The sequence below is a fragment of the Populus euphratica genome, unplaced genomic scaffold, assembly GCF_000495115.2.
Source record: "Populus euphratica unplaced genomic scaffold, PopEup_1.0 scaffold52.1, whole genome shotgun sequence".
In the NCBI taxonomy this organism is placed as follows: Eukaryota; Viridiplantae; Streptophyta; class Magnoliopsida; order Malpighiales; family Salicaceae; genus Populus; species Populus euphratica.
Window position 1 is genome coordinate 319,869 of NW_011499933.1, and position 14,075 is coordinate 333,943.

General features: G+C 30.9%; 1 protein-coding gene across 3 annotated transcripts; it reads left to right on the forward strand.

The window, feature by feature from the left end:
• The first annotated feature begins 8,857 nt into the window (after positions 1–8,857).
• On the forward strand, positions 8,858–14,075 carry LOC105136219 (xylosyltransferase 1-like). 3 transcript variants are annotated; one of them, XM_011041466.1, is made up of 5 exons: positions 8,858–9,175; positions 9,614–10,426; positions 12,079–12,154; positions 12,268–12,383; positions 13,449–14,075. In XM_011041466.1, exons 2-5 carry the CDS (start codon positions 9,799–9,801, stop codon positions 13,955–13,957), a joined length of 1,329 nt encoding a protein of 442 aa, XP_011039768.1. In that variant the 5' UTR covers positions 8,858–9,175; positions 9,614–9,798; the 3' UTR covers positions 13,958–14,075. The 3 variants fall into 3 exon arrangements, with proteins under 3 accessions (XP_011039768.1, XP_011039769.1, XP_011039767.1); XM_011041467.1 differs by having other exon boundaries at positions 8,859–9,175; positions 9,672–10,426; XM_011041465.1 differs by lacking the exon at positions 8,858–9,175 and having other exon boundaries at positions 9,182–10,426.

Below are 14,075 nucleotides of genomic sequence, written 5' to 3' on the forward strand. Positions count from 1 at the left end.
CTTTTGTTGCCACCAGACTAGCTATGGCTAGCCCCGAACCCCCTATGCGGCTCGCATCATGGAACAAATCATGATCGCCACCACGTCAAGCCTAGCAGGTACGCCAGAGTTCAAAGAAAAATGGGAAGGCGATAGAATATTGTGCTCTGCAAAATATTGCCCTGTGACAGACTTTGTACAAGACAGCTTGGTGACTGCAGATTACGACAACCAATGTGTGCGGATCACTGACTCTGTCCGTAAGTGGTACATTGGGACAGCATGTGTGTTGGCTTTTGCTAACACTTGAAAGCTTTACACTTACATCTTGATCTTCGTCCAGGACTCGAAAACTTACTTGGACTGTAATTGTACTTAATTTACCCTCTGTTAAGAGGTATTTTTGGGGCTGCGGTTCCACGGTGATTTTCAAATATTTTTTTTAATTTTTAATTTTTATATTATTTTGATATATTAATATTAAAATATAACTTTAATAAATTTTAAAATATAAAACATTTTAAAAAATAATATATATTTTACTCTAATCAATCAATACATTTCATTTAAACAAGTAATACAGAATATGTTTGGAATTGTAATATGTTTGAAATTGTAATTGTTATTGCTTTTTAAAGTATTTTTTATTTTAAAAAGTATTAAAATAATATTATTTTTTATCTTAGCACATCTGATTTAAAAACATCAAAAACTATTAATTTAAAAAAAAATTATTTTTTTAAAAAAAAAATTTAAGTAAAAAAACAAACCGGACTAAACATATATAATTACTTTTACTATTACAGTTTGAAGAAGCATGTTCATATGAAAGTTATTTTAAAAAAAAAACTAAAGTATCTACCGCGATTTAAAATATTGAAAAGCAAGTTTAAACTATGAAAATTTAACAACTTGTAGAGTTATGGCCAACCTAAAATCATCTTTAATTCTAAAAATTAGTTGGTATCTACAACGTACATGTATTACTGTAACATTATGGGACTCCATTGTTAAACATTATTCATGGTTATAGTAGAATGAGCAGGGCTGAATACCAAAAGAAGCCACCATGAAACATTACCAAGGAAGTCGAGAAGTTCAACCCAACCTCACCATGGCGCACGTAAATGCAGAAAAAGCAATGGACTGTAATAAGATACGAGGCCAAGCTAGGTGTGGCCATAGCTTTGCTAAAAAGAGCACAAACGACCTTGCCTGTTTTAATTTTACCTTTTTTGCAATGATCGTCGCCGCTAATTGTCATTATCATTGTCAACTTTTTCACTCTTTTTCACTCTTCTTTTTTTGGGTTTTCTCAAAGTTTCAACTTTGATAATGTACTCTTGTTGTTACCAACAAAATCTTATCATCAGGGGAAGAAAGGGTACTGCAAGTAGATAACATTCTTGTGAGGGATAATGACTCCAAGTGCAATGCTTCCTTCAAGGCTTGTTTGATATTGACATGGAATTGTAGGTTAAGAGTATAAAGTTTATTTTTGATAATTATTTGTCATATTTTATTTGAATATAGTAGTCATAGGCCTTGTAATTATAGACGTTTTGGAGAGAAGCATGATACTTTGAATGCATAATAACACCAAATAGTCACTTAAGCTTCTAATTAAATTCAAATTTATCTTATACCACTTGAAATATTTATGGCACAATGTATAAACAATTATTGCAAGATAAAACCCAGAATGTTAGGAGCACATTTGAGGTGTTGATTCATTCGTAACTTATTTTGATGCCATGCAAAAGACTCGCATGACCTATGGCAACATGTGGATCCTCCCAAAGGAAAGATAAGGTAGAGGTTTTTCATTTTTTATTATAATTTTATATCCATATACAGGAATCCCACCACTTTCAGTCCTAATGCAATAAATATTAGTGTTTCTTACCTCTTGAGTTGGAACATTTAATTTTTAATAAAAGTTCTTAAAAATTTGATATGCAAAAAGTTTGAAAATACATGAAATTAACAGCCCATTTGATATTGTGTTTTATTCGTATTTAAATGTGTTTTAAAAGTGTATTTATTTTGAAAAATATTAAATTAATATATTTTTTAATTTTATTTGATAATTTTAATATGTAGATGTTAAAAATAAAAAATTTAAATAAATTTATTTATTTAAAATAAATTTCAATAAAAATTATCTTCAAAAATATATCTTAATACCAGTCACACCAAACAGCTTGATGATTCATTGGTAAAAGGTGGGATAATAATTTACGAGCTCGTAATTGAAGTCATTCACTCTCTATCATTGTGTAGTTAGTTGGACCTACATGTCTTGTTTCAACTTGTAAATCACATCAAGTTAGCTAAAGATGTACCCATGATTTTATCTAACATGTCACCCTGGGAATACAGCTTAAATGAAGGTTTGTTATAATTTATTTTTTTATTAAATTATTTTTTATGTAGTTTTGATGTATTAATATTAAAAGTAAATTTTAAAAAATAAAAATACTTTGAAAAATAATAGAAGTAAATATTATACAAACACCCCCACTTAAATATTATACGAGTGGCCTTTTCTTCTAATAAAAAGAAAGGAAAAAACACGATAACAAACAAAATATGTTATCTACAAAATGGTAGAACAAAGTGTCGTTTATAAGTCTGTTTCTTGGAGCCTTTTGGCTTGTCAATCTTGCATCTCATTGTGGCCCTACCGTCGTAGTAATCAAGCCCCCACTGATTTGTCCTTCGTCAGGTAAGGTTGGCACCTCCATGTCAGGTGGCGATCAGCGTGACGGGACACTTGTTGGTGAGGATGGGAGAGGTGGGTCACTGCACAATGATAGATGTAACTGGCCTCCGATATGGCTCTTCAGAGATGCTACCTTATTTGGCAATTAAGAAAAGATATTGTTTTACTATATATATAAAATTTAAAGTTTTTTTTTCTATGAAAACACAATTTATAAAACACTTCCATACACAGTTCGAATGCATGATATATATTTTGGGTAAAACCATTAAAAAAAGACTTGAAAAATACACTTTTCAATCTAAATATATATGTCTCACACAGACATTTGTACTACGTTATTAAATACAATATATGATTGAATAATGTGAAAGTATTCAACATGTATAATTGTTTAAATGCATTGCTAAATATTAAGAAGAAAACACACACAATCTATTAGAGATTGTGAGATCCACCATTGTAGCTCATATTAAATTAATGAGTCATTATGTCTTATTATTACAGAATTCTCTGAACAGGATGAGAGAGGTATATACTGGCTCCCTTGGAATCGTACATGAACAAAAACATCCATGTGCACCTACAAGTGGCCTAGGAGGAGGAGGAGGAGGAGGCCTAGGAGGAGGAGGAGGAGGGCGGCCTTCTCTTCAAGGACTCCCAATTTCATTTTTGCTCATTCCTGCTTTTATTTAGCATGCCCATACAATGCAATAATTCTCTATCTTCCCTGATTTGAAGGCATTATCAACTCATTCTTCTAGTTACGTCTGTGAAGCCCATGCGAAGTGAAGCAATAATTCTTTCTTTTGACAATTTGAAGGCATTTTGAAATCGCTCCTTACGTTTACATCAATGAAGCCCATCCAGAGGGTCCATTTCACATGGGCCTTTACTTCTTTGGGTAAGTTTAAAATGTTAAGTTTAGGAGATCGTGTAGTTTTCCCTCCTTGTTTTGTGGTGCGGGTAGGATTAATTTTATTTAATGTAAACAAATATATCTAATATGTTTTTTTAAATTATTTTTAATTATTAACTTAAAATATAATGTATATTCAGTGATATGTTTTTAAAATATTGATATAATAATATATTAGATGATAATGTTTTTTTAAATATTGAAATAATAATATATTTGATTAACCCGAATCATAATATCATGATAATTTTATAGAAAAAAATTAAAATAAACAAAATTCTCAATCAATCTAATATTGAATGATGAAAATTAAAAAAAAAATATCCGAGTTAACTTGTCAAATTTGTAATTTTAGATAATAAGATTGGGATAATCTTATAATTTTTTTTTTTAAAAAATAGGAATCTTAATTTCCAACCAACTTAATGTTAAAAAATAAAATCAAAAAAATTATTACAAAAAAAAAATATGTTAATCAAGTCAACCTAGATTAATATGTTAAATTTACAATCTAGTTCGTGAGAGCAGGATAATTTTATAATAAATAAATAAATAAAATATGAAGATCTATTTCCAACAAATCTAATATTGATAGTTAAAATCAATAAAAAAAACTTAAATTAATTAAATTAAGATAATTCTATAAAAAAAAATAAAAAAACATGAAACTCAATTATCGAATAACATAGTATTAAAAGATAAAAAAAAAGTAAATAAATAAAGATTGAGTTGTTGGAAGGTGAAATTGAAAAAACATATTCACTTTAAAAAAGACAAAAAAATAAATTGAATAAACCTAATAAATTTATGATTGAGGTCATAAGATCAACATAAGTCTATATAAAATAAATAAATAAATTAAAAAACTCAATTAAAAAATTATTCATAGACAACATGGTTATTTTGTTATTATATATTTGAATAAGGAGCAAATTATTTTTTTAACAAATAAAAATATTAATAAAAAAGTAGCATTGTGGATGTTGTCCATGCTTTTCAGATGATGCATGTTGTTGTTTTTAAATTCAAAAGTACCTACTTATTGTGTCACCTGAAGTGTTTGGTGGTGGTGAGGCTAAAGGAACAGTGCATGTAGTGAAATTCATGGTGGTGAGATTTTTTTTTCTCTTTTTTTCTCTATTCTTTTCTTAAAGGACACACTAAATCAACTAAAATTTAGAGTTGTCCTCCCATTTGTTTTTCTTTCAATTTTATGATTTTTATTTGTTTTTATTCCTTTTCTCTTTAAATTTCATTTATATATATATATATATATATATATATTCTTCATTCTTTAATTGTTGTTTTTCTACCTTTTCTTGAGTTCTTTATTTTTTTTTAATTTTATCTGTTAACGTTTTACTTCATTTATTTATCCAATTTTGGTTCTCTTTATTGCTTTTTTAATTTAATTTATTATTCAATTTAATCCCTCATTATTTATGAGTTTTATTTTTTATCTTCTACGATATCATCTTGGTCATATAATCAAGGATCACTAGTTTGAGACTCAATTTAATTTTAGTTTTTTTAGGTATATTTTTTTAAATTTTATCCTTTAAAATAAAATTAGGTCATTAAACCTTCAACTTTCTAATTTTTTTCTATTTTTCTTTCTATTAGGATTATCATGGGTTATAGGCTAGTCAAGTTAACTCAAATTGATTAGGATTTTTTTAATGTTTTTAAAAAATTAATATTTGTTTTTCAATTTTATTATTTGGTATTAGACTTTTAGGCTTGGGCCATGTTTATTTCCCGGAAAACAGTTTCCGGGAAATCACTTTCCAAATTTTCTTGTGTTTGTTTGTCATTAGGAAAGTTGGTCAACGGAAAACATTTTCCGGTCAACAAAAAACACTTTCCAGTTAACGGAAAACACTTTTCGGTTAATGAAAAACACTTTCTGGTCAATGAAAATATTTTTTAGTCAAAAAACATTTTTGCTTAATTTTTAGGAAAGTGTTTTCCTTTTTAGCTGTGTTTGTTTTTCGAAAAGTGATTTCCGGGAAAACACTTTCCAAACTTTCTTGTGTTTGTTTTGCAGAAAGTGATTTTTGAGAAATCACTTTCCAAACTTTCTTGTGTTTGTTTGCTGTTAGGAAAGTTGATAAACAAAAAACACTTTCCAGTCAAAGGAAAATTTGGCTTGATTTTCAGGAAAGTATTTTCCTTCAACTTTTTAATTTGTAAGATTTATTCCTTATTATTTTAATAAACTTGAGAAAAATAAAATATTAATAAATTATTTTCCAGTTCATTTTCCATAACATAACCAAACACTGGAAAATGTTTTCCAGTTCATTTTCCATAACACTACCAAGTATCGAAAAATATTTTACTTTTCAGGAATTCATTTTTCTCGGAATTTACTTTCCTGGAATTCACTTTCCAAAAGGAAACAACTTTCCTGCAAACAAACGGGGCCTTGAGTTATTTCATTTTTTTTGCCTTTTATTCTATAGGGTTATCCTGGGTAGCTAGTTAGTCAAGTTAACTCGAGTTGATTTTTTTTAAAAAAGATTTGTTTGTAAAAATTATTTTTTTAAAATTTCATTATTTGATATTGGACTATTGAGCCTTGATGTTTTTTGTTGTTCATTCTATAGGGTTGTCCTAGGTCGTGGGTTAGTCAAGTTAATTCGGTTTAACTTGGGTTTTTTTTTTCCAATGCTTATTTATTTATTTAACTTTTAATCTCTTTTTTTAAGTCATTTTAAAAAAAAATAATTTTTTTTTATCCTGATCTCATATCATATATGACAAGTTAATAGAGAGTCCATGTTGACTCAAGCTTTTTTCTTTAATGTTTGTTTTTTTTAAATATTTTTTTATATTTTATCTTTGAATATTAAATTATTTATCCTTAAACTTTGTGATTTTTTTTTTAGATTATCCTACTTTCATATTGAGGATTACATGATTGACATGTTTATTGTGGTTAACTTGAATAATTATCATCTTAATATTTTTTTAGATATTAAAAAAATCCCTCTGGACGCACTATAAAAAAATTATAATTAAAATCTAAATCAAATATCAAATCCAAACATAATTGGTCCAATCTTTTTGAATAACTACATTCAAATACTTGATTGATCTAATCTTTAAAGAAGAACAAGAACCCATTGCCTTGCTAGAAATCTTAATTCACTAAGGTCTTAGTTCTTATTGGCATCCACAATAAATGATCAATTCAAATTTCAAAGGACCCACCGTGGATGCAACTGCTTTGTTTTGCTGGGCTCAAAATACTCAAGAATATGAGAAGACAAATTGGATATTCACTAAAGATAGTTTTCTGAGATGTCCTAATCTGACATCTTTAGCTATGCTGTTATGGCCACTGTACGCTATATGTTCCCCCAAAAGGGCCTAACACTTCCTTGACCGTGAGCCTTGACCTAACCTAACTGGTGTAGATAGTGAAGAGAAGATCGCTCAAATGGGCCACCAAATCAAAAACTTCTCGGAGGTGTTTGGTAACGTGTAACGGTAATTGTTTTTTTTTTAAATTATTTTTATTTAGTTTATTAAAATTATATAAAAATATTGAAAATTTATTAATTTAAAATAAATTTTTTTTCAAAACACCTGTAATATTAACTATAATATTAAGAGTATATTTGATAATATGATTATGGTTGGTTTTCAAATAATTTTTTATATTAAAATATATGTTAATAATATTTTTTATTTTTAAAAAATTATTTTTAATATCAATATATCAAAACGATCTAAAACATATTAAATTTTAGTAAAATAATTTTTAATTTTTTTTAAAAATACAGTTTATACTGTGTTTCCAAACAATGACTAAATCAATACATCTTAAACATTTAAATATTTTCATTTCCTTTTAATCAACATTAGATAATATTAAAATTAACAAAAAATGAAAGATTAAGCGTGAAACAACCCTAACTTTTCCTGCTCCTATTGGGAAATGATAGTAAAAGGCATAAAATGAAATAAATAAATTAATTAAAACTTTCATTTTTTATTATTTAGAACAAACATCCATGCTGTCCTAGGCAAAAAACACAACGGTTACTACCGACATAACAGGGTTCTTAAGTTGTTTTAAACTGAAGAGAAACAAAACAGAAGATGGTTCAGAGTTTAGAAGATGATAAAGCCAAGGTCAAGACTTGAGATGCCCAAACTTCACGGTGTTGTGTAAGATTCCGAGATTAATGTCTCATTAATTCATGCCATAAGTTATCTTTTAGGTTTCTGCTAACACATCCCCTGCTTGCATTGGCGCGTGGGTTAGCCTTGATTTTAAGGATTTGTTTGATGTTATTATTCCATCGAGATTTAGAATTGTTTTAGTTTTAAATTATTATTTTAATATTTTTGAATATTTTTAATGTTTTGATATTAAAAATAAATTTTAAAAAATAAAAAATATTATTTTAACATATTTCAAAACGAAAAATATTTTTCTATCATATTTCTAAATAAATCCTTAAAACTAATTATTTTTTAGTTTGAATATATTTTAAAAATATATTTGGTTTGAAAAAAATATTAAATTGATGATTTTTAGTTTTTTTTTTATAGTTTTAATGTGTTAATATAAAAATTAAATTATTTTAATATATTTTTAACTAAAAATGCTTTTAAAAATTACTCTATATCAAACCCCCTTATATTTTCAATAGTTACCTATGTTGATTAAAACATAATAAACATGTTACACTATGAAGACAGTTTATTGACCATGCAGCTCGTTGGGTGTTGAAAAATTTAGTAACAAATGTTTAACTTGGATTAGAGGTTATTTTTGTGTGATCAAAGGCTATATACATTAACTATGATTTCATGGAGTAATAAAAAAAATTAGTATGGTAACATGAGTAGTTTGACAATGGTACGAGACCAAAACAAAAAAAGAAAAGAAAAAGATAACAATATTATTTTTCAAAAGCAAGTTTCATATGTATGTTAATTTAAAAATAAATGAGAATATTACTTGGTATTAGTTTTTTTTTTTGGCTTTTCTTTTTGAAGGAGATTCTTGGTCTTGATAGACGAAAAAAGTTGAGATAGAAGATACATATTTTTTATGAAAATTATTTCAAAACTAAAATTATTTTTATATATTATTTTCATTAATTCAACTATATATATATATATTATCACTTCTGTAGTGGGATAGTGACGTGAACAACCTCAAGAAGAGAAAAAAATAAGATCAAAGAGTTGGTAGTGTAATATGGAGGAAAAACCACGCGCCATGAATTGACCTGGGAGCTCTTTCAATTCCTCAAGCGTCATTGTCTATGCTTCAAATAATTACCAAAAAAATCAAGCAAATTAATCCATGTTTTCACCAAATAATTTAATACAAATCCAAAATCTTGATCAATTATTCTCTATCTGTGTCCCCAATCCCATCACCTGACGGTCCTCTCGCCCTCTCTCTTTGGAAGAATAAAAAATCAGCTGATTCTGCTGAAAGTTTCAACCTTTGAATCTCTCATTGTAAAAAGATCGCAACTTTCCCTCTCTTCATCTCTCTCTTAACTACAAACTCTTCTAACATAGTAAGTGTTTCTTCTTTTATTTCCTCTTTCTTGTAGTTCTCTTGTGTTTGAAGTTTCAAAAACTTGTACTCCAAGCATTTCTTCTTGTCTCCCTATGCCTATCTCTTTCTATTAACTTTTTGTGAGTGATAATTAGATCTGGAACAGTTTTAAGCAAAACCCCACTTTTCATTTATTGCATTTCTCAAATCTAACTGCTTCTTGGTCATTAAAGTTTGAATTTTTAAGTTGAAAGCTAACATTTTTATTGATTTCTTTTATCAACTGTAAATGCCTTTCTTTTAGTGAAATTATTAGGTGTGCTCAGCTTTTTCCCTGTAACTGTTAGTGCGATGGAGATTTCTTTTTGATTTTGCTAATTTGGAAATTTGAGTTCTTAATCTGGGAATCTTGTTGAGGTTTTGTTATTATACATGTTAGTGCAACTTTGCTTCAAAGTCTTGATAGTTTAGATGCTGTTCATTTATCTGAAAAGGAGACTCTGGCTCTGTTACAGAACCTCCTTGCGTCTATTTGGCTCTTTGCTGTTCAGTAGATTGGCTGCGGTTTTGCTTTAGTTGTTAGCATTTCTGGGCTTCCTCTGGCAAGTTGGAGTTGGAGAGCTTTTGAGTTAGAGGAGATCGATGTCTATCAGAAAGGCATTGGTGAGCATGAGGAAGAATGGAAATTCCCACTCAGGAAGGTTGTTTGGTGATAGAAGATGGCTTATTCCATTCTTTACAAGCTTCCTTGTGTTTTTAATCCTGTTCTCTTCAGCTACTTTTGGGATATTTACATCTACTTATGGGGGAGAGCAGGTTCCATTTGACATTGTTTCGTATAAAAGGCCGGAGAACTCAAATGGGTATTTTGTAGAATCGGATTTAAAGAAATGGTTTAATAGAAGTAGGTATTCAGAATTGGAACCGCCTAGATTAGCTTATCTCATTTCAGGTACGAAGGGTGATAGTCAAAGAATGATGAGGACTTTGCAGGCTGTGTATCATCCTAGAAACCAGTATATCCTACATTTGGATCTTGAGGCACCCCCTCGAGAAAGGTTGATGTTGGGAGTGTATGTGAAGAGTGATTCGACGTTTCAAGAAGTTGGGAATGTGCGTGTAATGGCACAGTCCAACTTGGTGACTTACAAGGGGCCTACTATGATTGCTTGTACCCTTCAAGCAATTGCAATCATGTTGAGGGAGAGCTTGGAGTGGGACTGGTTTATCAATCTCAGTGCTTCAGATTATCCTCTTGTGACACAAGATGGTTAGTACATGATGTTGCATTTTTACTTGTTTCATAATTATTATTGTTGCCTTTTTCTTGTTCTGTTGTTTACCTTATTTTGTTCCATTTCCATAAGAGGATCGGTGATGTTTAAGAATTGGTAATTTACCTATTGAATTAATTTGAACTTATCTCCACATATGCAGTGAAACTGTGCTCTGGTTCTTGTATCCAGTATAGGTAAATATCAGACAAATTGTAGTAAAAGAAGTTGATTTCTTAGATCGTATATTTAAATGTGGATGGAGTGAAGATTGATGCAGTAAGTTGCCAATCCAGAACAATAATGGGTCATTCAATCTTATCCTTGCTTCAGTTCACAAATAAGTTAAATCCATTAACTTTTCCTGTGTGAACATGGTGTGTTTGGATCCAACCAGGTTTCCTTCATGCAGTTCACATATCATTTCCCAGTGCTGATGCCATGCCACTTCTTTAGTTCTAATTAAATGAGGCTTCAATTTTTTGCCTTTTGGGCTAAGCTTTGAGTTATAGTTCTCAAGTAGGTTTTGCGCATTTTGCTTCTAAAGAAAAGAATGTCTTTGTTCTAAATTGGGGAAGGCATGAAATTAGCATACTCAATCAATCACATTGTCGTGCCCTCTTTTTGCACATCAGCAGTCCTGTATGTTATAGAAGATACATTTCTGTGTTGCATTTTTGAGATGTTTTGGAGATTTCAATTATGCCGTAAATGTTCTTATGGGGTTCTATTTATATTCGAATACACAAAGAACAGAATTTTTGACACTGAGAGTTGCACATGGAGTCTAAAGCCATTAACAGCCTTTCAAGGGAATATAGCCACTGTATTGTTGTGATCTGCTGGAGGCTGGCTCGCTATGTGCAGCTGCTAAGTGCTAACCCAGTCTTTTGGGTTCAAGTAACCTCAATATCTCCGCAAAAAGGAGACTTGGTAACAGGGCTGATAAAATTTATTTCTATAGGGAGACTCTTCTTGAAAGTCGTGGACTGGATTCTGGGGTGAGTTACTGTCTCCTGGAGCTCTGCTGTATGTCATTCTGGAGTGAGCAATTCTGCTATGTGCCTATTTTAAACATTTCTCTTGCCCCCTAATAACTAGATTTATGCTTCCACATGTTTTTCTCAACTCTAGTTATTTTTTAAGGAAAAAGATCATCTCCTGTGCTCTCATATTCCATCATGCAAGGTAATTCTCTTTGAAAAAAATCTATTTTCTTACAGGGGCAATACTAGGTGTTGGATCTGCCCAAGTGGCTTCCTGCAAGGCTTAATTTGAAAACTCATAAACTGTATAAACCATAACAAGATGTCAACATTTATCTTATTAGATCAAGAACGCATTGTCTTACTCTATGGTTGTTGGTATACAATCATGTTAAATGTTTGTCTCTCAACTATTTGATTGACTTGCTATTCATCAGTTGCATTGAATGAATGAACTGAAAGAAACAGCATTCTGCCTTTAAATCTTTTCATGCTGTTCAGCAATATGAATAAGTTCTGTAAATTGACTTGCAAAATTTCTCTGGAGAATTATGAAGGGTATAGGAGGATTGAATTTTTTTTCCTGAAGTTCTGGCAATTCTGTTTCTTGTAGATATGCAGATGCTTTGCAGTTGTAAAATCTGATTGTATTTTGACTGCAGATTTGCTCCATGTGTTCACAAATTTGTCTAGAAATCTTAATTTTATTGAACACACACGGCTAACTGGATGGAAAATGTAAGTGAAAAGAACACAGAATTTTGTATTACTGCATTAGCAAATCTTCATCCGCTTCTATTTTCTGAAAAAGAGTTCACTTGGGGCATTTTTGATCTGCCACCTTGTTGCAGGAACTCCAGGGCAAAACCAATTGCTATTGATCCAGGCCTTTACTTATCAAAGAAATCCGACCTTTCTTTGACCACTCAACGGCGATCACTTCCTACTTCTTTCAAGTTGTTTACTGGTATGCATGTCTATTTAAGCTTCAAGGGTTATTTTTTGTTTTTATATATAATTATATATCAATGAGATGCTGGTTGTAACTTTGTGGGATTGCATTGCTTTTCTGATTTATGTAAGCTTGAAACCATTCATAGATGAATATGAAATTCACTGCTTATCCCATACTCTTATCACCCTCTTGCTCTGTGTATGTTCTGTGTGCGTCCAACATGTTCACCGATGTGCTTGCATACGAGGACAGGAAACATGGTTTAATGCATGGAAAACACCAATACACAGGGCATATTGGGGAATGCATATAACAACACATTACCCTGACCAAAAAGTTTGGCATAATGAGGAATGCATATAGCCATGGACATCTTACATGTGATAAGGATGAATGCTGGCATGTCATCATTATCATCTTAAATTCTTGTATGTTTTAAGAGATCTCTCATGTTGCATTATTTAGTTGCGCATTCAGTTACTGCAAGTGACGGAGAATGCAGTAGGTGAAAACAAAATATTATCTTGATCTTTTGCCTGAAAAGTGTCTTTAGGATCTCTCCTCTCAAGTTGGCTATCCTGGATAAATATAGTAAGGGTCTTCTTTCTGTATTTTGTTTTCTACCCTCCCTTTTTTGCATCTTTTTTCTTCAAATTTGATTGTTTTAGCTCATCCAGTTATGATCCCGCTGAAGTGACATCTTGTGAGTGAGAATTTAGAAAGTCACCTGTCATTAGTATTTGCTTGAAGTGGCTACTCTTAAGAATTGAAGCTGCACAAGCATTTGAGTTTTGTTACAGAGAAGCAACTCCTTCTGAACCTCATGGAGCCAGTGATAGTCTCTAGTATAAGACTCGACCAGAATCCTGGCATGACAGAGAACAATGAGGCTGAACGCCTTCTGGTCATTTGATTCTCTTAACTCTGCATCTAGATAATTTCCTGCAATAGTTAAACTCATGGCCTCTGGAAAATTGATTAGTTTCTATACAGAGATCTCGTCCTGTATTTCTTTTGTTTTAATATGATAAAGAAAGAGAGAAGAGAACGTGAATTTATCTTGCTTCTGTTATTCAGGTTCAGCATGGATAATGCTAACTCGATCATTTCTTGAGTACTGTATAATGGGATGGGAGAACCTTCCACGAACTATCCTGATGTACTATACAAATTTCGTCTCCTCTCCTGAAGGATATTTCCACACTGTTATTTGCAACACTGAAGAATTCCAAGACACAGCCATAGGCCATGATCTCCACTACATAGCCTGGGACAACCCTCCTAGGCAGCACCCCATCTCTTTGACAATGAAACACTTCGATAAAATGGTTAAAAGTAATGCCCCATTTGCCAGGAAATTTGCAAGGGATGATCCCGTTTTGGACAAGATTGATAAAGAGATTCTAAACCGCACAAGCAGGTTTGCTCCTGGAGCATGGTGCATTGGCAGCTCAGGCAATGGATCTGATCCATGCTCCATGCGTGGTAATTATTCCCTATTTCGACCAGGTCCTGGTGCTGAAAGGTTGCAAGAACTGCTTCAGTCATTGCTATCCGAAGATTTTCGAAAAAAACAGTGTTCATGATGAAATGAAATTTTTACATGACTTTGAATTGTACATTGGTATATTCATAGATCATACAGCTTGCGTACACAACAAAACTGTTTTTTAAGATGAAATTGTAACAGTTCCGTTGTATTTT